We start from the raw sequence: 27,671 nt of genomic DNA, 5'->3' as shown, positions 1-27,671 counted from the left end.
CTTCTGCAATTGCAGCTTCAAATTCAACAGCTTCCAGCTTCACATGTGTGAGAGAGAGAGAGACCCATTTCAGCGCAGAAGAGAAGAGACTCATATCTGCGCAGTAGAGAGAGAGAGATGTGATGAGATGAGTGAGTCCAAATGAGGAAAAGTCCTCTTATATTTATACACAACGTAGGTGGGTGAATAGATGCGACTGTTGGGCTTCTGAGCCTACATGAGTTGTAGGTCGGCTTGATAATAATTCCATAATCAAAATAAATTCATATCTCCATGAATACTTATCGGAATTGGATGATCTTTATATTAATCCTACACCTCTCGACGAGAGGAATCTAATAAAAATATTATTAGCCATGAATAAGATGACCCACATGAAGTTTTGCCCTGGTTTCCAATTTTAACACAGGGTTGACTCAGAACTCTGATGGCGAATTCTTGTAATTGTGGTGCCTTAGTGCCACAATCTTTTTACCAATGAGCTGTAAAAAAGTAACAACAAAGAGTATCAATTTGCAATGCCAAACATATAAAAGAGAACTAGCAAAATTATAAGCTAAGTTCTAACAATTTGCACTTACAAGGCATTTTCTTGTCCTTGAGACGTTGGCTTGAGTTGGATCCAAACATGCCATATGCTTCCTTGTACATATCTCTTTGTATGTTGATTTTGTCTTGAATATCTTGATCCGGGAACATCTTCTCAATTTATATCATGACACCTCTCATCACCTCAGGATTTCTTTGAATGCTAGACCCCTCATTATAGAATAAGTTCAGATTGAGATATGCTCCTTCTGCATGCAATGGTGAATGTAGTTGCTTGTTCCACCTGGAATCAATAATTTGCCATATAGGGAGATATTTAGATTCATTTCCCTTATAGTAAGTCTTGATGGCCCCTTTGGCCTTGTCCATGCCCTCATAAATATATCCCATTGCAGGTTTCTCTCCATCCATCAACCTCAAGACTTTCACAAGGGGCTCAATGAAGCTGACAATCTCAGTCACTTTGTCCCACAAACTATCAACAATGATAAATGTTTTCACAGACATTGCTTCTGGTTTTGTGCTATCTTTCCAGAATACACATTGCTGGCTGCAAAACATTTTTCTCAAAGCTTGGTACTCATACAAAAAGTTTTGGAGGGAAAGAAAGTCTGTAGAAAACCGTGTGACGGTTGGGCGACTAAGTTCACACACCCAAGCATGATTATAAACATGCTTGGTAATATGCTTTCATTCTTGCACAACATCTATCACACACTCCAACTTCCCAATGTCCTCTACCATCAAGTCTATGCAATGGGCAACGCATGGAGTCCAAAAAATGGTGGGGTATTTGGCACAAAGCAACCTTACAACTGCCACATAATTTGTTGCATTGTCCGTGATTACTTGGACAACATTTCCAACCCCAACTTCCTCCACCACATCAACCAACAATAAAAAATCAATTGTGCATCTTTTACATTTGCAGATGCATCAATGGATTTTAGGAACATGGTTCCTTTAGGGCAAGCTACAACAAAATTTATTATCGTTCTATCCCCCTAATCTGTCCACCCATCAGACACAAGTGTACAACCTGTAAATTTCCATGAGCTTTTAGTGCTCTGCAATTGTTCCTTGACACACTCAAGCTTTTCATCTAGCTCTTTCCCCCTAAGTGCATTATTAGATGGAGCATTGTATCCAGGGCCAACACATGCAATGGCATCCACCATGCGCTGATAAAAATAAGACTTTGCATAGTTGAATGGAAAACTATTATGGTACCAAAACCTCCTCACTGCCATATCTGCCTCCTTCCTCTTCTTTCATTGAAACTGTCCAAGGTTGGTTGAGATCCTGGAGTTGTACGAGGACTAAAGAAAGAAGAGGTTATACTCTTGTTTGCCACAACACTTGAAGAGGAGTTACCAATACCCGACTTTGAAACTGTGTTTCACTCTGAGATGAAGATCTAGCTATCCCAACAATCTCATTCTTCCTTCTTTCCCTCTTAGAACTTGCTTCTTTAATGGATTCCAAAGAAGCTACCATTTCAGTAGTGACTTCATCAGGGCAACTTTGACAATATCCCACACCATTCCCAGGAATTCTGGCTAGGTGGTATTTCCGCCTGTTTATGCTTGCATGCATTGTGGCATTGCAATAATTACACTTGATATTGTGGTCATTACCGACAATGATTCGTTGACCATGTGTCCATGCTGGATCACGAGACTGTCTAAAACGCTTTGGTGGCATGGTGACAAAATCTGGAAGAAAACAAAAAAAAAATTAAATTCTTTTTGGTTTTTAATTTTTTTTTTGGTTTTGATTATTTTTTAATTTGTAGAAACTCAGCTACACAACGACCCTATGTGGTTGAGTTTCTCCGCCATACAACGACCCTGTGTGGCTAATAAACTCAGCCACAGGTAGCCCCAAACATAGAAAAAAATTCCAAATGTTAAAAAAATAAAAAAAAAAACAAAAATGAATACATGAAAAACATTCTAACTAGGTTCATGAAGCCTACCTGAAGCTTAGTCTAATCTGATGAAGCTGCCTTTAGCCTCCAACAACTCCTTCACGCTCCTTTAGCTTCACTCTCAACCAGTGTTTTAAAAAACCGTCCGGTCTGAACCGGTAACTGGTCAAACTGGCCGGTTAGCTAGTCCACCGTGTGAAACTGACAGAAAACCCGATTTGACCTTCCATTTCGTCAAAAAAGTGGACAAACCTGCCCTAATTGACCGGTTTAGGACGAAATCGGCCGGTTTGTGGTCAAACCAACCAGTTTTGTCCTAAACCGGACGGTTTATTGCCAGGGCAACTATAAACCCCAAAAAATGCATTTTTATGAGTTTTGAAGCTGTTTTGAGGCAAAATTTGGGGTTGTTTTCCTCCAAAAATAGTCCCTCCAAGAAAAACATGCCTTCCTTCTCATTTTCCTGACACATCTGAACCCTAACAATGTTCGCAAACAATGGTAATGTTAAATTCTTAAAGTAAAAGTGACATTTCCTTTCATTTTCATTTTCATCCTTTTACTTAAATTTTTAACATTGCCATGAAATGACTCAGGATGTTTGAGTGTGGTTTCAACCTCATTGGATTTCATATGGAGAAACTAGAATTTTAGATTTCACTCAAAATTCAGCAGACTTAATGGTTTTCAGGATTTCATGGTTTGGGGGTTTGCAATGTTTCCATTCGATTCTATCATGTGTGAGGGTATGAGTTTGGCATTTGATCAAGAGCATGAAGCCCTTTAAGAACCTTGATTGTCATGGCATTGATTGTTGAACTTTGTTGATGTTGGTGGTACTAATTGTTGAACTCCTCTACCATGGCCTTAACAAGAATGCACCCTTCACTCAAAGGAAAACAACTAGTTAGGCATGTTGATCTTTTTCTACCACATTATAAAGCTTTCAAAGGGGATGAATCAGATTGTGAGTTGCTGAAGCTGATCCCATTCTTGTGAAATGTGAGTGACCTGGACGATGTGAGGCTGACGATTCAAGCCAGACATGACATGCCTGTTCGTGCCATTGTGGCAGAAGAGAGTTAACTGATCACAGTTCAACAACCCAAAGAAAAAACCGTTGCAGAAAATCAAGTCATGTCTTATATGCAGATGCGCTGGAATTACATCTCCCACGATCTCCCATGATTTTGCAGAGGAATTGTATATTTCAACCATGTTTCCATTGGTGTGACTTGAAGGCCCCATTATTACCACATTATAGATATCTGCTCCATTGTTGTTGTTGGTAGCCTTGCCTTCCGAAATGGCCCACTCATCGATACTTGCAATGTGATCTTCATAAAGGTTGGGTTGTCTTTTTGACAACTTGCAATATATTACATGTTCATCTGAGTCTGCTTGTGCGTCTTCAACCTTAATATTTGCTCCTGTATTCTTTCTCATGGTTTTGATGGTATTTCCGCCCTTACCAATCACCCCTCCAATTTTATCATTTGGACACAGTAGCCGAATAGAAAACTCCTTGGGGCTTTTCTTGAACACAGAATTCCCAAAATTTGAAGAAATGGGAAGAGCAGGGTTGCTAAAAGGACGTGCACTTGGGGATTCACTACCATATCCTCGCAGTCCTGGTAAATGGGAGGCATAACCAAGAATTGGCGCACCTGAATTGTGATGAGCAAACAGTGAATCTCCTTGTGGAAGATAATTTGCCGGAGTAAAGGCAGGCACACTTGAAGGAACAAGTGAACTTTGGTTCGTTACACTTAAAATATCACTCCAAGGAATTTGCTCCTTTGGTGGGTGTTTATACAGAAAAGTTAAAACTGCATACAGTGCTTTCTTTACAGCAGTTGCATCTCCAGATATGAGAACGAGTTCACCAAAACTAAAAGCACAGGCTGGCAACCCATCTGTTGGCCGTATCTGGATTTGTGCACCCGATTCACTTCTTAATTTTTGAACGTTATTTCCACCTTTTCCAATCAAACTTCCAATCTGGTTGTTAGCAAACCAGCGATCTAGCTCCATCATTTTTGTCTTTTTCCTCATCTTCTTCGGAATCTTCTTTTCCTTCCTCATCGCTTTCTATTTCTTTATCATTATCATCATCGTTGTCATCTTCAATTTCTTTTTCTTTGTCATCAGCTTCTATTTCTTCATCATTATCATCATTTTGATCGAAATCTTCTTTTTTTGCTTCCTCTTGTTTCGTTTCTTCACCATCGCTATCATCTTCTTTTGCATAACTTTTCTTTGCAACTTCTGCACATGATTTTTCTAATCGTTGAAATGCTTCTTGAATTTTACTAAATTGCTCAATGCATTCAGGATGTGAACGTAATGGCACATTGTGTGGCGAACAACGTTCAAAGACCCGCATGATTATATTTTGTGCCATGGCTTTAATACCACTGAAGCATAAAAACTATGGCTGAAGCAAGAAAACTGATAGCTTGCAGGTTTGAATGTAAAAATACACACAGGTATTTGTAAATAATAATTTATTATATATAAAAATTGTATAAGTGATGAATGTTACAATGAGGACCCGCATTTATATACCTAAGCAGGTGTCCTTTCGTGAATGGGCATGTCTTTTAGACATGCCTTTTCACTTAACTTAATGACTATTTAACCTAATTAATATTTGATTATTTAATATTTATATTTATTTTATTTATTTACTTGTTATGAATATAATTCATAACATAAGTCGGATTAGACTGCGGAAAAGGGGTACCTCGTAGAGTATAGCGAGACCTCAAAAGCATACAGAATGTAAATTCCAAGCAACAGGAAAATTGTAGAAAGACGAGATGCAAAGTTCATGGAAGATAGAGCTTTCAGAAAATTGAGAGAGATGCCAACAAGAGATTGGTCAACAGATGTTCCATTAGTCCAACAGTAGTAGGGGAAGCAGGAAGGACAAGCAGGAGGACAAATATCAGGATCGAGTACCATAACCAACACCAGTGTTTCCTCAGGTGTAGGAGATCCAGGCAGTTCTTAGTAGATGGAACAACAGGAATATGAAGAGGATTTGATTGAGCCTCTCACCACCAGTGGTAGAACCAACAGAGAAGTATGACAGACGTTGAGGGTCGCAGAGGAGTTTGTTGGAGTTCCTAGAACCGACAAGAGGCAGCGTAGACAGCTTGATAGGTACCAAGCCTTGGTAGCATAGGTTGAAGAACCCTCTAGTTTTCAGGAAACCGTACTTTGCTCTGATGCACAGCAAATCAGTCTTTGGCCTTGCACCTTTCATCCTCAAGTTTGAGTGACACATCTATCTTGCTCTGAACTAGTAGGCAAGGTTTACCTTGTGACTATTGGGAGAGTTGCAAGGATGGAAGATACAGATTTAGGGGCAAGATAGGTTCTTTACTGTAATCTAAGAAGTATGGTGAGGTTCTCAGGGAACGCTTTGGAATTACACGGTCAACCCACAGTGCATTGGTCAAAGCTTTATGCTAGTTCCTCTGTTTAGAGAAGATGGTTTCTTGATTATGTGGATAGGGTTCTTATTCGATGATTCAACCAAACCATTTCCCTGTGGATAATAGTTTGATGTATGTTTCAATACAATTTCATTTTCTAATGTGAATTCATAAAGTTTTAATGATGAAAATAATGTCTCATTATCAAAGACAAGTGACGTAGGAATGCCAAACCTGGTTATAATATTCTGTTGCAAGAAGTGGATGACTTCTTGGTCATTTACTTGTCTGAGTGGAACTGCTTCTGACCACCGAGTGAATTAATCTGTTGTTGTGAGAATATACCGGTGTTGTTTTAATGAATGAGGAAAAATCTCTCCATCAACATCAAGGTCCCATTATTGGAATGCTTCTTCAATTGCTACTGGTAGCAGTGGGGCGACTAACCTCTGATCACAACCGACACATCTCTGACATGCTTGGCAATTGCAGACATAAGCGTGAGCATCCTTAAATAGAGTGGGCCAATAATAATCGACCCACATAACCTTATGTGCCTTAGTGTCACCCGCATAGTGACCACCTGCCAATCCATCATGTAAATATTTCAATACCTTCTTTGTATCCTGCGGCTCAAGGAACCTTAGTAGGACACCATTGTGGTGCTTCCAGAAAAGCACTCCATGAACCAATTGGTATGATAGAGCCTTTAAATGAATGGCCCTCTTTTGTTTATTCGATAAGTGTGAGGGCAAGGTGCCATGCTCCAAAAATCGCTGTAGATCTCCGTACCATGGCACTGTAGACGTGGATTGAGGAACATATTCAATATTATACATTTTGATCTCCCGCTCCCACCTTGAAATATCTTGTTCGGGAGCACCTCTTGCTTCGGCGGCTAGCTTACATAGGCCATGACTCTTTATGGTATGAATTGGTTCGAACTCCAGACCATACTCTTGAAGATAGGTCATCCAGTTAGCCCTCTTCTCAACCAGCTCTTGCTACATGAATAGTGTTCTTACTGCTATATGAGGTATGAATATGATAGTGTGAGCTTTCAATATTTAGGGCCTAAAGTATTTAATTGCCTTGTATACTTCATATTCTTGTTTATCGATGGCAGGATAATTTAACTCGAGCCCTTGTAGACTAGCGCTCATAAAAGAAATAGGCTGCTCATTTCCTTCATTATATTTCTGAGTCAACACGACCGCAATTGACAAATCCAAAGTAAATGTATAGAGTCGGAAATCTATGCCATAATCTAGACTGAAAAGTGCGGGTGCATTGGCAATAGCCTGCCCAATCTGAGAAAAATCGTTCTTTTCCCATTTATCCCATTTATATACTGCATCTTTCTTGATCATCTCTTGTATGGGCTTGACTATCTGAGCATAATTAGAGATGAATTTTCTCAGGAAATTAATTTTTCCTAAGAAAGACTGCATGGCTTTCTTATTCACCAGGAACGAGATTTGCATGATGGCTTTGACCCTCTCGGGATCAATCTTAATTTCGCTGTTTGCTATGGTGTGCCCCAATCGGATCCCTTTGGACACACTAAAGACGCTCTTCTTGGGATTAAGGGAAATCCCATACTTTTGACACCACTCAAATATCTATTTCAAATGACGTACGTGATTATATCTTTTCTTGGAGAACACAGTAACATCATCCAAATAAACAACAACGCTCTGACTTATGAGGCCGCAAAAGGCGATGTCCATTGCTTTTTGGAAAGTCACACCAAAGGTTACTTGGGAGCGAGAGCGAAAACGGGGAGTGATTCAAGGAGTGACATTTTCAGAAGCTCCTAGTTTGGGAGTGATTCGGGGAGTGATTTTTTATATAATATATATATTTTTTATATTTTGATGCATATATGTCAACAAAAGCATTCAGAATGATGAATTATATGTAAAAAACATACATTGAACCATATAACAACAATCATCTAGAAGTTATAATCTTCATCAACCACGTCCACCAATTAGTAACATAGTACTATACAACATATTGCGTCTCATGATTCATCAATCTTAAAGTTTCAAGCTTTCAAGATTCAATATATAGCATTTATCATCATTGATCACCAAAGTTGTACTTGTAAGCTAAGTGTAACCATTACAACAAATAATATCTAACATGAAATGAAATGTTATAAAATGAAATGAAATGAAACAACTTTCAACTTTCACGAAGCATCATATTCATAATTCATTACTGATTCAAACTTAAAATGTCCTATATTGTTTACAAAAAATATCATAATAAATATGAAAGAGTCAATAGTTATAAAAACTACTAGAAACTAGAAAAGACAATTAAATCTATTATCTGTTGCTAATGCTTGGGCCTCTTGCCACCACGAGAAATGTCTAATTTTTTAGTCTTGTTTGAAAATCAAGATCTTTGTCATTAATATCACCCTTTAAGCATTAATATCCAGAGGTATCTTTGTCATTACATTTGGATCTGTATAGGGATCTTTGTCATTAATATCACCCTCTAAGCATTAATGTAAGATAGAAAAAACATAGCATGTTAAGTCAAGATTTTGTTTGAGTGATGCATACATTTTTAGGAGGGTCATGATAGAGGAGTTCGACAACCTTTGTCACTAACATCAAGGTACATAGAGGTATTGGTGCTCTTGATTAAATGAGGGTTCCATACCCTAATACATGACAAAATCCAATGGAAACATTGCAATCCCCCAAGTCCTGAAATCTTGAAAAACTGGTAAGTCTACTGGATTTTGAATGAGATCTAAAATTCTATTTTCTTCATATGAAATCCAATGAGGTCGGAACCACTCTCAAACATCCCAAGTCATTTCATGGTAATGTTAAAAATTTAATTAAAAGGATGAAAATGTAGATTAAGGAGAATGTTACTTTTACTTTAAGAATTTAATATCACCATGAATCACATGTCAGTACTAGGGCCATAGGCTTGATCATTAGGCTGGTCCACTCAAAAATTATTTGTTTCTTTGAAAAAAAATTGCATTTGGAATGTTTCTGCAATTTTTTTTGCAAAAATGACTAAATGCTCTTGAAAAACCAGGGAGCGTTTTTTTGTAGGGAGCACGCTCCCGAAATTGCTCCTTCTTTGGGAGCATGCTCCCCACTAGCTCCTGAAGTGCTCTTGATTGGAGCGTGAATTCAAAGCGGGGACGTGAGGGGGGGGGGTGTTGCTTCCCCGCAACCCGTGTCACACCTGCATTTATGAGTCCAAATGACATCTTCTTGAAAGCGAATGTTCCCCATTTGGTCCGAAAGGTTGTTTTCAGTTAGTCGAGTTCACCTACTAGCACTTGATTATAACCTAAGAACCCATCTAGTAGTGAAAACATTTCAGACCCAAATACTATCTGGAGTATGTGCTCCATGGATGGCACTGGATAGTTATCTTTATTAGAAGCCCGATTAAGGTTGTGAAAATATACACATAATCTTATCTCTTTGGACTTCTTTCTGATTGGGACCAGATTGGAAACCCATATGGAATGTTTGACTTTAAAGATGATCCAAGCATCCAACAACTTTCTCAATTCCTTCTGTATGAGGGGTTCCAGTGTTGGATGAACTTTTTGTAACTTCTACTGGAAAGGCTTTACCCCCTCTTTTATAGGAATGACGTGCTGAATGATATGAGTGTCATATGTCCATGCGAACACATCACGATACTTTTTGAATAAGCAGATAAATGGTTGTCGTTCTTGTGGAGAACAACAAGTACCGAGGTTCACATACTTCAGATCTTCTAGAGTTCCCAAATTGACTTGTTCAGATGCTAACTTTGAACTCTGAGTCTTTGTGTTGGTTGGCCCTCTGAATCGGTTCTGCAGGTCATATAATTTCTCCAAGGACACCACACCCTTAGGCATAGTGTTCCTTTTGTTGCATTAACCACCTCCTACAGAGCTTGATCGTGCTCATCCTCCTCTATGGAAACATTTTTGAATACGTCAACACTAGCCATAAAGTGTAGCATCTTTTGGTCATCATTGAAAATGCGTAAGTTGGTGACATTGTCTGGCATAGATGGTTTATATATAATTTTAATAGAAAAAGCATTTTTCAATGGCGACATTTTGACAGCTGCATTTTCTAATGCATCTGCTGTAGCGTTTCTAACTCTAGGAACATAAACAATATTAAAAGCTTTGAAATGGTTGATCAAACACCATATCTCCTGTTGTTAGTTTTTAAGATGCAGTGAAACACAGTGTATAGTATCTCGTACCCACCTCTGAGTCACGATTACCTTTAGAATTTCTACCTTCATGTCAATAGCTTTCTTTAACACGAGTACGAGGGCTTCATATTCAACAATATTATGGGTGCGCCCGAACTCCATACGTCATGAAAGGATATGCTTCTTATTGCATGGGTCTGGAAGAACACAACCTGCTTCAAAACCATCCCGCGTCTTTGAACCATCGAAATATAGAGTCCAAATATTATGAGCTACAAAGCTACTTCCTATACTACTATTACTACTATTACTACTATTATGTACATCTATGTTACATGTTTCATTCTCACCAGCTAGAGAGCAAGGAAGGAGTTCCAGCTGTGTAACTGGTGGAACGGTTGATCGCTGTGCCTGATAGCAACCGAGGTTGGTTTCAAGAAAGCAATTCCCAAAAATCTGATGAGCAAAAACAAGAGGATCAGTGTGGCCTTCAAGTGGTGTCACAGTGTATTTCATGTACGAATCACTATCTACTCAAATCTGATTATTCCTGCCCTTATATGGGTCACAAAGTCTGTTGCAAAATATCCCTGTAGTTTGCTAGACTAGTCTCTACTAAGAAGTACACCATAGGCTTCTGGTATGTCCATGATCACAATATCTATACATTGGTGAACTCGATCATCTTTTGTTAGTTTGATAAGCACATTCTTAAGCTCACCAATAGCCTAGAGAAGAGACCTATCTAGTTGAATAATCTGTGCATCGATTTTCTCCCATTTTGCATTTATTTTCTTTGCTATAGATAACGACATTACAATTATAGATGTACTAGAGTTGACTAAACGATTATGGACATTATAATTAAAAATTTCAAACATTGATAGAAACGAAGGGCAAAGAGTGTTAGCTTTGTTGAAGAATCTAGGGAAGTTAGTTAATGAGATTCTTCTAGTATAATAACTATTTGTGAGGTGTTTTAACTTTTCTTCTTAACATAGTCTTCATTTGTTATTTTTAGAGTGTATCTCCGTTAGTTCATAAAATAGCTACCAAAACAAGGAGACAAGAACACAACATGTTTGGATTTCTGCCGGGGCCAAAACCTCTCTGTCTTGGAGAGGAAGACTCGCACAAAATTCTTCTTATAGAGATTCCAATTTACGAACACCAAGACTGTGACCCTTAACCTACTAGGCCACTCCAAGACCAAGACACCAATCCTCTTCTTGCTGCTGAGATTGTCATCATCATTATTGTTTCATGGAGATCATCATTCATGCTTCCTTCATTGAGATATTCATGGGAGTATGACTGCTGCACCATATCTACATCTGTACTTAGTTCATTGTTGCTGCTTCATCATTGTTCCATCTTTACTGCATTCTTACTAAGATCATCTCTACTGCTCCATCATTACTGTTGCATCATTATTATATGTTGTTGCATTACCACCGAGATCTTCTTTAGACCACCACCGAGACCATGATTACAATTGGGATCATGATTGTGTTTAGTAGGTATGCCAAGACTGGATGATCACAAAGATCTTTTTTATCATGAACACATCAAGACTGTGAGACAACGATCTTTGTGACTGTGATTATGCCGAGACAAAGTATCTGTAATGACCCGCCTATAAATAAAATACAAGTATTAGCATACATACGAGACCTCCATACAATAGCTACGTATGCATGGACCAGCATGTATCGCACTATATGTAAATTAGTTACTACAGGGGGAGATATAAATTAAGGTAATAAATTAATACCTCACTAGAGTATCATATATATGATAAGTCCTTAATAATTTTAAAGTACAGATTAAAATTTACAATTTAAAATTAATAAAATAATAATATAAATTAATTAAAATTATAAATTTTATAAATTTAATTAATTTATATAAAAAAAACTTTATTAAATCAAACTATGTATCCAAATAAAAATCAACGAAATCAAATGAGATTTGATTTCATAAAAGTTACACGTAACCAAAATATTGACACAGAGATGAGAAGGCAGTGGAAGAGGAAATAAAAGGAGAAGGGAAAAACCATTTTAGGAAAAAAAAGGCCGGAGAGTTGAGAACAATTTTTGGATACTGTAGTACAGCTATGAAGAGAACTTGAGTCTTGATTATACTGAAGTTTTTGGGCACGGGGGAATCAGATTGCTTCAATAGGAAAGCTTTCTGAGACTGAGTACCTAGGTTGTACTCAGTTCGACAGGGAGGTTTTGGCCGTTTTAGTAACATAGTTGGACAAGAATTACAGCAGAGCAGACAGGTTGGTATTTATTAAATTAATCTTTCAAATTCAGTATTTAAATGTTCATGTTCTGGTATTAAATAAAGATAAATTTACAATCAGGGTTCTTACAGTATCCCTGAGATCCTTCTTCTAACATGAGACTATGATTATGGCTTCTCTTGCACTTTCACTAACACTGTAATCAAGTTCTCCTCACACCGAAGTCTGCTACAGCTATGCCGAGACTGTATCACTGTGACCCTGTAACAAGACCATGATTCTGTCCTCATCTGAAGTTGCAGACTTGTGAACAGACCTCCAAAAATGTTATTTGAAATTGTCTTCCTACACCTCCAGTACCCATCCGTAGTCATAGTGACTTGTCCGAAACACCTCAGTGGGCTATTAATAGTTGTCACGTCTCTATAAATAAGCCAACATGAGAGTGAAGTGTTGTGTCACTTCATTTGAGCCGACATGACTGATCTTTATGTCGTTTTGTTGGCCGACTTGACTGTATTTGACATCGTTTTGTTTGCTGCTCTTTTCAAGAGGATTGTGCTTGTCTTGGAGGGCTAATCTAGTCATTAGGTAAACTTATATTCATTACATATATGCTCAAAAAGAGCTCTTTACATATCTCTTTGACTCTTTGACTTTCCTAGATGTATGGAATGAGCAAGAAACCCATTCTTATAATTTACAAAAAATAATATTTCTTTTTCTTGATAAGTACAAAGATCAAAATTACATTTTTAAATACCGAACCTAGTTACACTTTCTTCAACACTCCATCTTAACTAGGGAGGTATTTATAATGGTACTTGGTCATTCTCAATCTGAATAATTTCTCATAAGAAGAATCGGATTGGTAACTCATCTGTTATAGCATCATAGTAACCAACATTGTTTATAACAAGACCTTGACTAACAACTCTATCTCTCATAAGATTAGAGCACAATGTTGGGGAGACCAATGATTTATAGACACCTTTATCATTGTCTCTCAAGGTACATACCCACTCGGGTGTTCACTGAGTATGACCTTCTAGGACTATTCTTATCTTGGGTTCCCAACCCTCAAAGAATATCGGTCCTCTTGCCTACTCTTATCTTGGATGCCCTACACATCCTCAAAAAGCATCAGATGTCAGATGATTACCCAATCCTCCATTCTTTCTTCCTAGATGAAGAAAATAATGTTGTGTCTATCATGTGTCTACATTTCCATTCATGGCCTTCACCTAGACTTATGACTGTTAGTCCTGGTCTAGTGCATGACACATGAAATAGAAAAACACAACTATCACTCCTTTTTAATCAGGGGTGATCCAATCCAAGCTCCCTCTTGATCAAGGACCTGTCAGAGCTCCCTCTTAGCTAGGGACTCTTCTATACATCAACAACTTCTTTCTTCGTGGGTCCTTTAGCTGCTTGATCAACTTCTCTCCTTGATGTCATGAAATTCAGTTGAGCTTCTTCCTTGTAGGGCAACAACCATTGATCACTTTCCTCCTTAGTTCATCATGTCATTCCTTTCTTCATGGAAAGTGGCCTTCTTCATATCTGGAACCTTCGTTATATGACTACTTCTTTCTCATCATGCTTCTTCCATCCACCACATGAATGCTAGTTGTACTTGTATTTACAACTCTTGTTCGAGTAGCCCTGCATTATCCAGATATTATTCAAGAAATCAAAACATCATATTAAATTAAATCATACCTTACGAGATGGATCTTCATCATGACATCTTCTTGTAGGTATCAACATCCTGCACACATATTGACACATCTCCCAAAGATATCCATTGTCAAGGGTCTTCATCTTTTTCAGACTTTCATCAGAGTCTTCATATCTTTTCAGGAGATTTCCTAGTCAAATCTTCTTGGTCTTTTGGATGTTGATTGCCTTCATCATGGTTGCATATCTCACGATCTCTTCCTTCCTCACACATTCCATTCCCAGTAGCTTTCAATCAAAGTTTCTTCATTGTAGTCAATCACCTCATACTTCATATGAGGACATATTATGTTGATTTCATCTAGTGCGACTTATGCCTTCCCACATCCTTTCAGAGGAGGAGATCCTTTTTCTCTTGATCATGCTTCTTAAGATAGAAGCAATGATCCATGTTACCTGCAACCATATGACATGACATTATAATATTAAACACAAGCATACACACCTTATTTTACCTTCAGATCATCGAGTTTTCTTTCAGCAGCTTCCTTGAAGTAAAAGATCTTCAATCCCTTGATTTGCTTCATGTCATCATATCATCATCTCATGGATTCCATAAGTTGCAGTTCTTGTTGAATCACTTGCTTCCTCTCTAGATTAGTGAACCCTATGATGAGGATTCCATCAGAGAATTTTGAGGATCTTGTATATCCTCAACTGACAGATGTTTCCCTTTTGACTTGATGTATGATGAGCCTTGTCTTAGATGACTCCTTCCTTTCCTTCAATGTCCACTGAGGTTCCCAAGAGCTATATCCTACATGTTTGTTTGCCATGGATTTTGTCCTTCATGATTCCCATGGTGATGTCACGAGCTCTTGTTTCTAATGCTTCCATGATGCCATGATGCATATTATTATCATTGTCATATCCTATAGCACAAGATTTAGGAGCTTATGATAGGACCCTTTTGTGAGGGATACTATCTTACTCATAGGAGAGATTTGTTACTCCCTCTTTCCTTGGCCCTTTTCTTCAGCTTCCTCCATCTTTCAGTGATATGAGCTTCCAAAATCTTTCTATAGCATTGAATCTTAACTATACTTATTTTGTCTTGCTTGAGGACCAACCTTGCCTTTCCTTTCTGCACATGGTTGAGTTCTTTTAACCTTCAATATTTTTGCCATCAACTTGTCTTTCTTTATCTAGCATAGAGACCACAAGTTGAACGAGGTAACCTTCTTGTTCATGGACATTTATTACCTTGCCTATCAGTTAGAATGATGATGATTATCTTCCTTCCTAGATCTTGTAGATGGGATCTTATGAAGATATCCTATGTCCCTTGATACCCTTTTAATTTCATGAAGAATAGATTCCATGTGACCTTCTTCATTGCACCTTCTGAGAGTGAGTTTTTCTTTGATGTCTCCAATATTGCTATATGAGGGGATCTTTCATAAGTATCCCTTTCCATGAATTTAGAGGAGACCTTTTGATGACTTCAGCTACTTAGAGGACTATGTCTATCTTCCTTCTTCATGCAAAGAATCTTGATGACCCATCCAACCTGTGGATGTCCTTGCAATCATGAAGTCATTTAACCAAATTTATAAATTGAAAATATACTTGTCATGTGAAGATGAAATCTTCACCTCGATTGCTTTGATGATGGTTGAAGAAGATATATGAGGGCTTCTTCTTGGATGGTCCTCTTTCAAATGAGAAAGCCTTTTCTTAATAGAAAAAGGTTGCTCCTTTTGATAGAGATGATTTGTTGCTTCCTTGGATGATCTTTTTCTCGGAAACCTTGAAGATGACAATGCGTTATTTTGTAGGGTAGGTTTGCACTGCTTCAATCTTTTCCAAGATGATAAGATCTTCATTTTGAGGTCCTTTGAGTTTCATAGCTTTGTAGATATCTTGATGAGAGTCTTCGTGGTCTTTTGCTGATGGTGATGTGGAGATACAAGTTCTTGATGTGGAGTTACTTTGCTGTTGTAGAGTGCTTATTGTAGACTTGATTCTTTAATCTTGACAAAACCCTTAAGCTTGTTTTGATGCCCTTCTTGAAGACTGATCCTTGTATGTCTCTTTTGCTTCCCTTCCTTTGAGTTCTGAACCTTAGCTCTGATACCATGTTGAAGAATCTAGGGTAGTTAGAGTTAATGAGATTCTTCTAGCATGATAACTATTTGCGAGGTGTTTTAAATTTTCTTCTTAACATAATCTTCATTTGTTACTATTAGTGTATCTTCGTTAGTTCATCAAATAGCTACCAAAACAAAGAGACAAGAATACAAGATGTTTGGCTTTCTGCCAAGGCCAAAACCTCTCCCTCTTGGAGAGGAAAACCTGCACAAAATTCTTATAGAGATTCCAATTTATGAACACCAAGACATGACCCTTGACCTACTAGGCCACTCCAAGACCAAGACACCAATCCTCTTCTTGTTGCTGAGATCATCATCACCGTTACTACTTCATGGAGATCATCATTCATGCTTCGTTCATTGAGATATTCATGGGAGTATGACTGCTGCACCATATCTACTTCTGTACTTAGTTCATTGTTGCTGCTTCATCATTGTTCCATCTTTACTGCATTCTTACTAAGATCATCTCTACTGCACTATCATTATCGTTGCATCATTATTACACCTTGCTGCATTACCATCGAGATCTTCTTTAGACCACCACCAAGACCATGATTACAATTGGGATCATGACTGTGTTTAGTAGGTATGTGTTGGGCATGGAATCCCCCCACAACATGTTTTGGGGCTCAAAGCCCAAGTTTTGAGTGATATTGTTGTAAAGCTCTGCGAATTGTGGGCACGGAATGTATTTTAGAATCATAGGGCTGTCTGCCCTAAGTTTGAATGTAATGTTGGCCTACCCATGGTTCGCGGATCTGGGATTCTATAAATAGAGCGAGACTCTAAGTTGTAAAGATGAGAGAATCTAATGGATAGAATGAGATAGCGAGCATTGAAGAAGAGTCTAAGTGTGTCTTGGGTCGTAGTAGTAGGAAGAGGCTCTGCAGCTGAGTGCGCAGACCCCTGCAGCTGAGTGCGCAGGGTAGAGTTGAGTCTGTAACCAGAGAAAAGATTAATAAAGAAAGGGCTTATTACAAATTTTGTGCATCTGTTCTAAGTTATCATATGTTTGATCACAATTGCAATTATACTATTTATTTACTGCGCGCACTTGTATGAATGGTGAATATTGTTAAGTATAACTGAAAGCATACAGATAAGCTAAGTTAATCAACTAATATCAGGCTACTAATAAGGACTAGAGTAATAACACTGTTCGACCCCCGAGTAGGGCTGTGCGGAGGCAACATCACAGGGTGTGAGGAACAGTAAGTGCGCGTAGGGTCGAACCGTGGACCACTTGAAACCATCAGACATCCCAAGGTGCGGAAACCTGGTTCTAGCACCCTCCCATACTACTTCAGGTGAGACCTCAATCCGCGCTCTGCAGACTGTTGCCTAAAGGGCCAGTAGTACCGGGATTTGTTAGGCTAAATCACTTCCGAACTTGGGTCATGCCCCAACAAGCCAACAAATGGTTCCATTGACGGGACCGGGATCTGCATAAGGGATGTCTGATGTCGTGTCACTGGAATCTGACGAAAAAAGAAATTGAAGAGTGGTTGGACAGAAAAATTCACGAGTTCAAGGCGTAGGAAAACAGGAATCCATGAGTATCAAAGGAATAGTGTTTAGAGCGCTACTTATATACTGAAATCCATGAAATTTTCTTTGCATCCTTCCCCTCTGAGTTGTATGAGTGGATCGCGACAATTAGGGAAGGTGTAGGCTCGACAAACTGATTGTGTGGACTCCAGAATTAGTGCGCAGACTAGAAGCGTCGGAAGATAAGATTGCACGCGTTGTGGACCATTGGCTCAATCGAATTATAGGAGGATTTATCACCGAGTTCGTGGTAGATACGACAGTTAGCTACAGCGAGGCGGAACGACGCTTCCTCAAAGGACCGCGAGGTAAGTACATTAAATCTTTGAACACTTGGATTAAAATACTATTGTGTGAAAAGTGGGTTATGCGAATAAATTAATGTTTGGGACTACGCGAAGTGGGATGATCTATAGAAATGAAGGTAGTGCAGAGATAGAAAATAGCCCCTTGATTTCGCCTCGGCAGGAAAGTGAGGAAGAGCTCACGAAAGTTTCTCCAAGAAGTGCGATCAGTCTGATAAGGTAGCGAATTCCGCGCATACCACCTCCACCTACATTGCCACCGGTTTCACCATCGTCACCTCCATCTCCGCCCACACCACCTCCGCCACCACCACAGTTCAATATGGCGAGCGTGATAAAATTGCTGGTATTCAGAGGAGTAGGGAATGAAGATCCGGACCAATTTTGGTTCGTAGTAAAAGTTGTATGGGAAGCACAAGGAGTCGTGGATGACAATATAAAGAAGGCAACATTGGTAAGCGCGTTGCAAGATCGCACACTAACATGGTACATTAAGCATTCTAATGACCATCCAAATGCGGGGATCACAGATATCCAGGCTGCGCTGAATAGAGAATTTAGCAGACCAAAGTCGGAGACATAATCAATTATCGGGTTTAAGGAAATCGTGATGCTTCCAGGCGAGACCCCATGGGATCTGGATCAGAGACTGAAGAGTATGATTCGCAAAGCCAACATGACCTTGACGGATGGACAACACTGCGCATGGTTTGTAGCGTCACTAACACTGCATTTGAGGACGATGCTGTTGCAACAGAAGTTATCCACCTAGGCCGAGGCTTTGGAGATTGCAATGAGACTGCACAAGACCCCAATACAAGATCCTGGCCTGGGAGTTCAACAAATCCACGCGCAATTGCAAAATTTGTGTCTGGAAATGCAGAGTTTGAAATAGGACAGGACAACTCGCCTAGAAGCATGCGAGGAGGTATGGTGCATAAAATGCAAAGGCTAGGGGCATGACAAGGACCATTGTCTAGTCTTCGCGAACTACTTGGCAGGAGGAGGGCTGATGCCATTAAGACCAGAGGCACAAGCAAGACCGAGCGCGGCACCTGCATTATGGTGCGTGATTTGTCAGATAGGAGGAAAACATGCTATGGATAATTGTCACCTATTACAGAAGTATACGCAGACATCCCAACAATTGTTTTGTAATTTCTGCAGGTTGGTAGGCCATGATGAGTGCACCTGTAGAAGTTACGAGCTGATGATGGATCAAACTCCTGCCTACAGAGTGCAGACCGAAACGTGAGCCCTCGATCCAAATGCAGGGATGGCGCGTGCTAGATTTCAGGGGCGCAGACGAGGTCGAGGTGGAATGGGACCAGGAAGGGGTCGCAGACAGCTGATTTGTTACAATTGCGGAGGGCCAGGGCATTATGCCTGCGATTGTACAAATCCAACGAGAGCATCATGTTTATATTGTACTCAGTTTGATCATGAGATGGAGGACTGCCCTACACTGATAGCGAGGCTGCGCAATAAAGGAGTTCTCCAGCCTCCTCCGACTCAGAACCTACAGATGATGAGGTCTGAGTTGCCCTAAGAGGACCCAAATGTAAACATCATGCTTCGAAGTGGTATCACAACAGGAGATGACAAAGGTAAGCAACCAGAAGAAAGTGCGTGGGTTCGCAAGGCTCCTACAAAGGAACCTGAATTTGATTTGGAGCGCGCGAAGGAGACATTCATGGAAGCTAAGAAGAGCTTCACGGAGGCCTCCACTTCAGGTAGTAAGGATCAGTGTTGATAATATCGCCGATATTTCGGCGATATTCGTAAATATCGCGCGATTTTCCTGCAAACGAAATTTCGGCTGGAAAATATCGCGCGATTTTCTCATTTTGAAAATCTCGCGAGAAATCCGAGATTTCGGCGATTTTTTATGAAATAGCGCGAGACGACCTTAAATATCGCCGGGCAGATGGGTTTAGGCCCTAAATGAGCCATTTCGTTTCGAACTTTCGTGACTCGTGAGAGCTGGAGACGGCGGACGCTACGAACAGTGGCTGCGGAGGGTTTGAACTTTGAAGTTTGAACTTACAGGTATGCCCCAGCGTTAGAGTCTATTCTCATAGACCATCCTTCTTTTGTATTCGATTCCAATATATATACTCTGTTATAGAGGTGTCCACTATCGAGATCGAGTCTATACGTATTACGAACACTGTACCGAGACCAACCGTGTTACCGTATATCTATATTATATATATTGCAGAGACTGTGCCGAGACTATATGAGACAATGTCGAACTGTGAATATATAATATATAGTTATAGTAATGATTGTAAACTTTCAATTACTTCAGTATTCTTAACTCAGACCTGGACTTGAAATTTTATCTAATCCTTAACTGTGGAGAACCTCAAGTCATAAACTCAGACTGTGGAGCACCTCGATTCGAAGGCACTGAAACTTGAACTGTGAAGGAATTTCTAAATAGGTTGTAACCCTAAGGAGAAGCTCGGACTCTCGAGGAATTTGGAATAAGTCTAGCATTTAACCTCGAACCTGTGACAAAGGAATTATAGACCTGTAGCATTTGTAGAAAAATTTGGACCTGTGTTAATTACCAAATTCAGTGAAGACCTTTTAGAGCTCAGACATGTGAGACAATGTAAACATTAACTTAGCCACATCATTGGCTAATTTTTTAAAGATGTTATTTTATTTTGGTCAGAAAAAACAGCAGTCCATCTTTCGATAAGTGTCAATAGCCCGTTCCTTTCTCTGCACACATGCATAAAAGAGACTTCATTGAAAAAAGTTTAAAATCTCCTTGTAGATGTGTCGCAAAAGAAAAATTTCATGAGTTCTGCCATCTGGACCCTCTAAGCCCAATCCATAACCAGCAGAGAGTCATATTTAAATTTTATACAACCTTCTCAACAGCGACCCTAAGGACAAGTTTTAAGACCATAATGGCAGCCTTATTATTGGAGCTCCTACCTAATCCTGCCTTGAATTTGTAGTAACAAGTGTCAGAAAGATACAAGATACCCCCAGTTCCTCCTATTTGTAACTTGTGGGTCACCCTGGGCTGCCCCACCAAAGTATGCCCATGCACTTTATTTATCAAAGACTTCGTTCACCACCACACTTGGAGGTTTGCTGTCCTGAAACTGATTAAAATGGTTGATGATAGACAAACTTTTTGGATACATAGAGTTGTGGAGATGGAGATTTTTCTTCAAAAAGTTTCAAGTTCCTTACTAACCAAGTCATCCAGGCAATGAGGGAAGTGCTTTGATTTCCCTGTTAAAAGGGTTTTACCGTATAACTATATACAGCCTGTTTCATCCTCAAGCAGAAGTTGGAAATATGATTTGTTGTGGAGAAATAACCAGTTATTTTTATGACCATGATGTGCCTTGCATAGATGATACTGGTAACTGGACTACCTGTAGCTGAACTGGATCACCTTCTGGGGCCTTTTCTTCACTATTTTGGCAGACTAACTTTCGCATTTTTTGATCCATCTTGGAGGACAAGTTGCTGTACTTTCTGGGCATTCTGATGAGGCAGAACCAAGAACTGATGCAACTGGTGTAAGGATGGTTATGACCAGCATATATTTGTATGAATATGGAGGGCACTGTTTGTCTTTTGGAGATAATACTTTCTCAAAATCTTTCCTTGAGAAAAGTTACCAGCATCTAAGAGGTTTCTTGGAGGATTTTATGGTATCAGGGATCAGCAGGATTTGGTATCGCCTTTGAAGTTTGATGTATCATTTCTATTTGACATCATATATATCAGTGTTTTCTTCATATTTATGTGCCAATGTGTTTAGTTCATGTTGTTATTGCTTTATATGTTTATAAATCTGAAAAAAAATGAATATATTATGCATTTTTTTTGCTTGCCGATATTTGCCGATATTTTCGCCGATATTTCCGATAAGATATTTTCCGGACCCTCGCCGATATTTTCCCGATACCGATATTATCAACACTGGTAAGGATCAACTAGAATCGGGGATGGATCCTTCCATGCTCACTACCTTTTTGGAGACATGCATGAAACTGCTGCGCAATAGCAAGGCTATAAAAGGACTGTAGGAACTTATCACTAGGTGCGTTAGGTCGGGATAATTGTGCGTAGTCCGAAAGCTCGAAAAGCACACATTGCAAATAGGAAGGGAAATGAGATTGACTGCGCAAATCGGGGAGTATGAAATGGATCAAGTAATTCTGGATCTAGGATTGGATGCGAATGTATTGCTAAAGTAGACATGGGAGTGTATGGGTAGGCCCGTGTTGCAATGGTCCCCTATTCAATTGTGAATGGCGAATCAATAGAAGATTGTATCGATGGGAAGATTGCAGGGGATAATAGTAGACATCGAAGGTGCGAGCGCATTGGTAGATTTCAAAGTGATAGAGATTGTCGATCACAACAATCCCTATCCCGCACTACTAGGAATAGATTGGGCCATTGATATGAACAGAGTCATAAATCTGAAGAAGCGCAAAATGATTTTTGAGAAAAAGTCACTACGCATAGTGGTACCTTTAGACCCTGCGGAAGGATCGCGCTACACAGAATTGGTGCGCGACAATGATAGTGATGACGATCTCGACTGTATCTACAAAATAACCGCTTGAGAGTAAGATTGGGTGAATCCAACAGCAGATGGCAGAATTTCGTGGGAGTGCGAAAGCTCCTACACTTCGGATTCAGATGAAGAAATAGAACGATGGCAGAACCGGTTACATGAGGTAACCACACTCAATTGCAACATGATGGTACGATCACTACGCTGTGTGACAACCAAGGTAAGAAATTTGCCTATGTATGACAGGTTAACAATGGTGGATGAATCCTTCGACAAATTTGAAAGAGAAGTGCTGGAACAACAGCGTTTTGATGCTCTGAAATGGGCACTGCACGCTACGCCCGCAAGGTGGTGGGGTACGCATCAAAGAAGCTTTGAGGATTGGCGCGGATGCAGAAGGATGATGCGCCTACGATTTGGGAAACCGCAAATGGGGCTAGCAGACAAGTATGACAAACGGGATGATCCATGTACACACCTCGCGAAATGGACCAAGGTCTACAGGGAAGAGCCACAGCCTAAATGGGTGCATTTTTTCTGTCATACCCTGGGTGTCATAGTTGTGAATTGGTATACTGAGACGGAGCTCCGCCATGGTACGAGCAAATGGGATATCTTGCATGAGGGATTTTTGTTAACTTTCACGTTTGAAGATCATTGGTGGGATATTGTTGATGATGCACTACAATTAGTAAAAGCAGCAGCTGAGGTAAGGGCAATGCGCAAAGCGGCACAGAACGCCGCTGAGCAGAAGAAGGCTGCAGAAGCAGCAACAGTAGCATAGGCAGCGACAACACAAGCAGACTAGGGCCAAGCAACATCCTCAGGGCAGGAGGCAGAGGAAATAGAAACAACAGAAGGGAGCACGTACCCAAGGGTCGCGTCCACCTAGTTAAAGCGCCCACGCATCGTAGAAAGATTGGGCCCAAGGAAGAAGGTCAAAGCCTCGAGGTTGGCCATTGACCCGATCAACTTAATCGAAGGTGATCTCCATGACATCAGCGAACGATTCGCGATGTCACAGGTGAAACACTTCAGGAGTTAATGTAGGAGCATCACACTGTGTTGGGGGCCCTTAGGGCGCAACTGTAGGAGTTACAAGTACGGCCCCCTCAAGAAGGTACCCTGTCAACACACGTCGCAGCAGGAACTTTAGCAACAGAGCAGATGTTGCGCGCGAGGACGGCCAACACAATAATGTTGCCGGAGGGAGCTCTAGTGTCGTCCAATGCGATGGATCGGTTGTCACTTAGCATGATGAAAGACCTTGGCCTTAACCTGGCTGCCCTTCCCTGGGAAAAGCTGTATCAGTTACAGGATGGGATAACGACAGAACTGTGGGCCCGGGAGAGCTGCACGATCCAGGGTCTTAGCGAGCAGAAAATAAACATAGAACAACTCAGCTTGCAGTGTGACGAATTGGTGTCGCAGAATCAACAGTTGGTGCAGACGGTAGATGACGCTTGCCGACGAGTCCCGGAGTTGACCATCACAGCAGATCTACCGGTAGAAGTGCAGATCCACAGTTTAACAAATGGAGTCCGTGAGGCCAAACAAGAGACGACAAAGGTTCAGCTGGAGCTGAATCTTCAAATCGCCGAGCTGCGGTTGAAGGCGCAACGTTCCACTCCCCGGAAGTTCGAGAACAATTTAAAAGGATGTTCCTTGTGGTTATTTTTTTTATTCTTTCTTAGGATCATCTCAGCTTTTACATATTGTATGTGGGTTTCAAGGACCCATTCAAGTTCAGTGCTTCCATCATCCCAACCCCAAGCATTATGAAAACAATCATATAGCTATGAATTGGATTGAGGACTAAATGTTTAAATAAATTCCTATTCAATCCCCTTCTTAATCTGAAATATGAATTTAATATCTAGAGAACCAAATTATTTTATAGTGGTTTTCAACACAACTATAAAAGTTTGCAAAACCTATTGAAAATGGAATGACTTTTGTGTTTAACGTAGTCATCATTAACAAGAAATATGAGGAAAAAAAACTAATATAAGGACAGTTATCCTTGATAGATTGTTCATGGACCTTATTACAAATTTAAATTAGCTACACTTAAGTTTCCTAAAGCTAAAGCTCATGTCTAGTGGCCAATAATGGGATGTCACTCAATCCCTCTTCATATTTTAATTGGCGAGTGTGAGGGTTTTGCATAATACTAGCTTGAAACAACTACAAATGTTAATATTGAATTCTGTATATATATATATTGCCGTCCCCAACCCCCCGTCCCCCCGTCCCCTGAAAATTTGGGGCTGTGCTCTAGCTGTTCCGGGGACTCGTCCCCCGTCCCCGTCATTCCTGTCCCCAAAACTAATGCATCATAGTTTATATATATATATATATATATATATATGCTGTATCCATGCCAAACACACAGCTTGTATATGTATCTGTGCAACTTAACTACATAGCCTTAGTTTATGCCAGAAGATGTCAAGTTTGCTTAGCTTTTTGACGGCTTATAGCTTTCAGTAATTAAATTGTACCTTGGGCAGAGTTCAGGGGAATATTAATTGCTTTCTGTTTTTTTCTGTTCTGGTGCGTGTTTTGAATCTATCTTTGACCAGTTTATTTGTACTGCGGCTTTTGCAATGCAGGTCTGGTTTTCAACACAAGAAAGCCTTCCTTGTATCGGAATGTCTAGTGACAGCAGGGAAAGCAAAATCCTTTTGGAATCTCCTTGGAAAATAATTCAGGCACCAACAGGGCCTGGTAGCATTGTTGGCTCTTTGTTAAATCAAAGAATTCTTGAAAGGCTAGCTGAAATGGACATACAGTATGTGCAGGTATATACTTTTGTATTCATTTAAAATTACAATGCATATATTATGTAGGCTTCCTTCCTTCGCATTCAGAGGCATAAGAAATCTAATTCCCTTTTCTTGGATCTGTTTATTGATAAAATATTTATCATTTTCTATTGCAAAGAAAACTTGCAAATAGTGGCAGTCAGAGAAGGAACAATATCTGCATAGCACTTTCCTTTTCTGAAGAAATACCTCATGGGGAGACCATGGGATGCTTCCCATATTTATGGATGGCATCCTTAGTAAACCTGTCAATTTAGACAAGTTTGCCTCACCCAAAATGGACACCTGCTATCATGGGACTAGCCAAATGCCCAGCACTTGTATTTCACATGTTAATAATTTATCACATAATGGTTGGAATCCTCTTAGATTGTGCTTAAAAATAAATACATAATATTTCCTTTTCGTAGCTTCTTTTATCCATTTGATGTTGTAGTATTTGGAAGCCTACTTACAGTTGCATTCCCCCATTTGTAGCCTCATTCATGTGCGATTAATGTGGATGCTAAGGTCCACGTGCATATATTTCACATAATTGACAATTTCAAATCTAGTGTTTCCTGCCATTGGGTTTTATAACATCTATCTTGACATTAGTTTCATATAACCTTTGCTAGTTTTGTATTACCTTAATTATGAGTCTTATATATTGAAAATATATTCGTAAAGTTCTTCGGTAAGAGTTGGTCCTTGAAATGATTGATTCTTAGTCAGAATCTGAGCATCCCTTCCATTACGGTGATTTTTTAGTAGGATGCAAATGAAAAAGTTCAAACCACTGTATCTCCAATTTGCATTGGTTGATGCTCAAGTATCTAAAAACTGTTTGTATTCTGTCGAAAAAATCATATGGGAGAAAACAGAAACCTTTCATATTGGTGTAGGGTTCTTCTGGATTTTCTGTGATGGGATCCATTTCTGGTCAACTTTTCAAGCTTTCTATTGACAGTTCCTATTCAGAACAAGATGATGTCAAGGATATTAATGCTTCTCTCCAACCTTTTTATACTTGTATTTAATCAATTGTTCACATTTATGGTTGGCCGGCCCTGATTATGGTTATCAAGTTATTTTCACCTCAAATTTCTTCGAAATCATTATATCCATTTATGGTTCTTAACAGGAACGAGAATATAAACTTAAAAGTTGTTAGCAAGTACCGGGGGCCAAGTTCTACTGATTTGATGTCCATCCTTACGATTGAGGCAATTTTGATGTCTTTCAATTCAACACCCTCTCTTATTTATGCCATCTATATAACTTCTATGCATTACTACACAGCTGTCTTAGAAGTCTCTTTGTCCATTCATACCAATGCCCTTTTAATTGTTTTAGTATTCTGAAATCTGTTAGAAACGTTTTGTGTGAGTTGCCGCAGTTGAAGTGTAACAGATGGTTTTCTGTAATATCCATGCAGATATGCAGCTTAAATGATCTTTCTGTGGTTGCGGATCCAGGATTCTTTGGGTTTGTGCATAAGCAAGGCGCAGATATAGGAGTAAAACTATTTGCTGAAGAATTTCAGGAACAATCTGAACAGCTTGTAGGTATTTATCACGTAGAGGTTCAGCCATACAGTTTGTCATGCCAGAATTGGAAAAAAGGCTATGCATCATCCCCTGAAGGAGCTCCACAAAGTGATGCACTGGCACAGTTGTTCGTGAAAAGGGTTCACACTGGAAGTCCATGCTATGACACGATTTTAAGCACAAAATATTTAGGGAAATTAACCAAGAAGCTATACAAAATGGAGTACTATCAAGAGGAAAAGCATGTTGACTATCTCAGCGAGGAAAATGCGGAAACCCAAAATGCTACTCAATTACAGTGTTCCATCTATAGTTTGTTGAAATTCTCTCCTTCAAATAAAATTGCGCTTCTTTTGTATCATTAATTAATATGCCATATTTCCTTGATATGGAGGTTTTATTTTAGCTAAATTATATCCTTTTCTTTTGAAGCTCCCAATGTGATTATTTGTTTGTGTTCTCTTGTCCATTATATCTCATACAACAGCTTTATGGCTTATGTAAGATTGGATTTTATAGAAGTCTCATATCCAACAGTCTGCAACGAAGTGATGTTCTTCCATTAGTGCCTAAGACTTTTACTCATGTTGTCTTCGTTTGGAAGTCTACAGCACCTAATTAAATTCTCCAAAAGCTGGATCTTGCTCAAAACTGCCTGACTAGTGGGAATACTGCCTTT

At 39.5% G+C, this 27,671-nt stretch overlaps 1 protein-coding gene across 5 annotated transcripts in view; it reads left to right on the top strand.

Annotated features, from left to right (window-relative positions):
- LOC149231296 (16S rRNA processing protein RimM family) overlaps window positions 1-27,451 on the top strand; it is a 429,419-nt gene extending 401,968 nt beyond the window's left edge. For all 5 annotated transcript variants that reach the window (XM_089379160.1, XM_089379158.1, XM_089379157.1 and 2 more), the window contains 2 exons: window positions 25,251-25,439; window positions 26,881-27,451. In XM_089379160.1, coding sequence (XP_089235286.1) covers window positions 25,251-25,439; window positions 26,881-27,357 — 666 coding nt within the window. In that variant the 3' untranslated portion in view covers window positions 27,358-27,451. The remainder of the gene's footprint in view (window positions 1-25,250; window positions 25,440-26,880) is intronic.
- The last annotated feature ends 220 nt before the right edge of the window (window positions 27,452-27,671 follow it).

Source organism: Pinus tabuliformis, chromosome J (assembly GCF_031772625.1).
Source record: "Pinus tabuliformis cultivar Carrire ecotype Pingquan chromosome J, CPIR1, whole genome shotgun sequence".
NCBI classification, from domain to species: domain Eukaryota; kingdom Viridiplantae; phylum Streptophyta; class Pinopsida; order Pinales; family Pinaceae; genus Pinus; species Pinus tabuliformis.
Note: the sequence above shows the minus strand (reverse complement) of the source record. Positions and strands in the feature narration are given on the sequence as shown.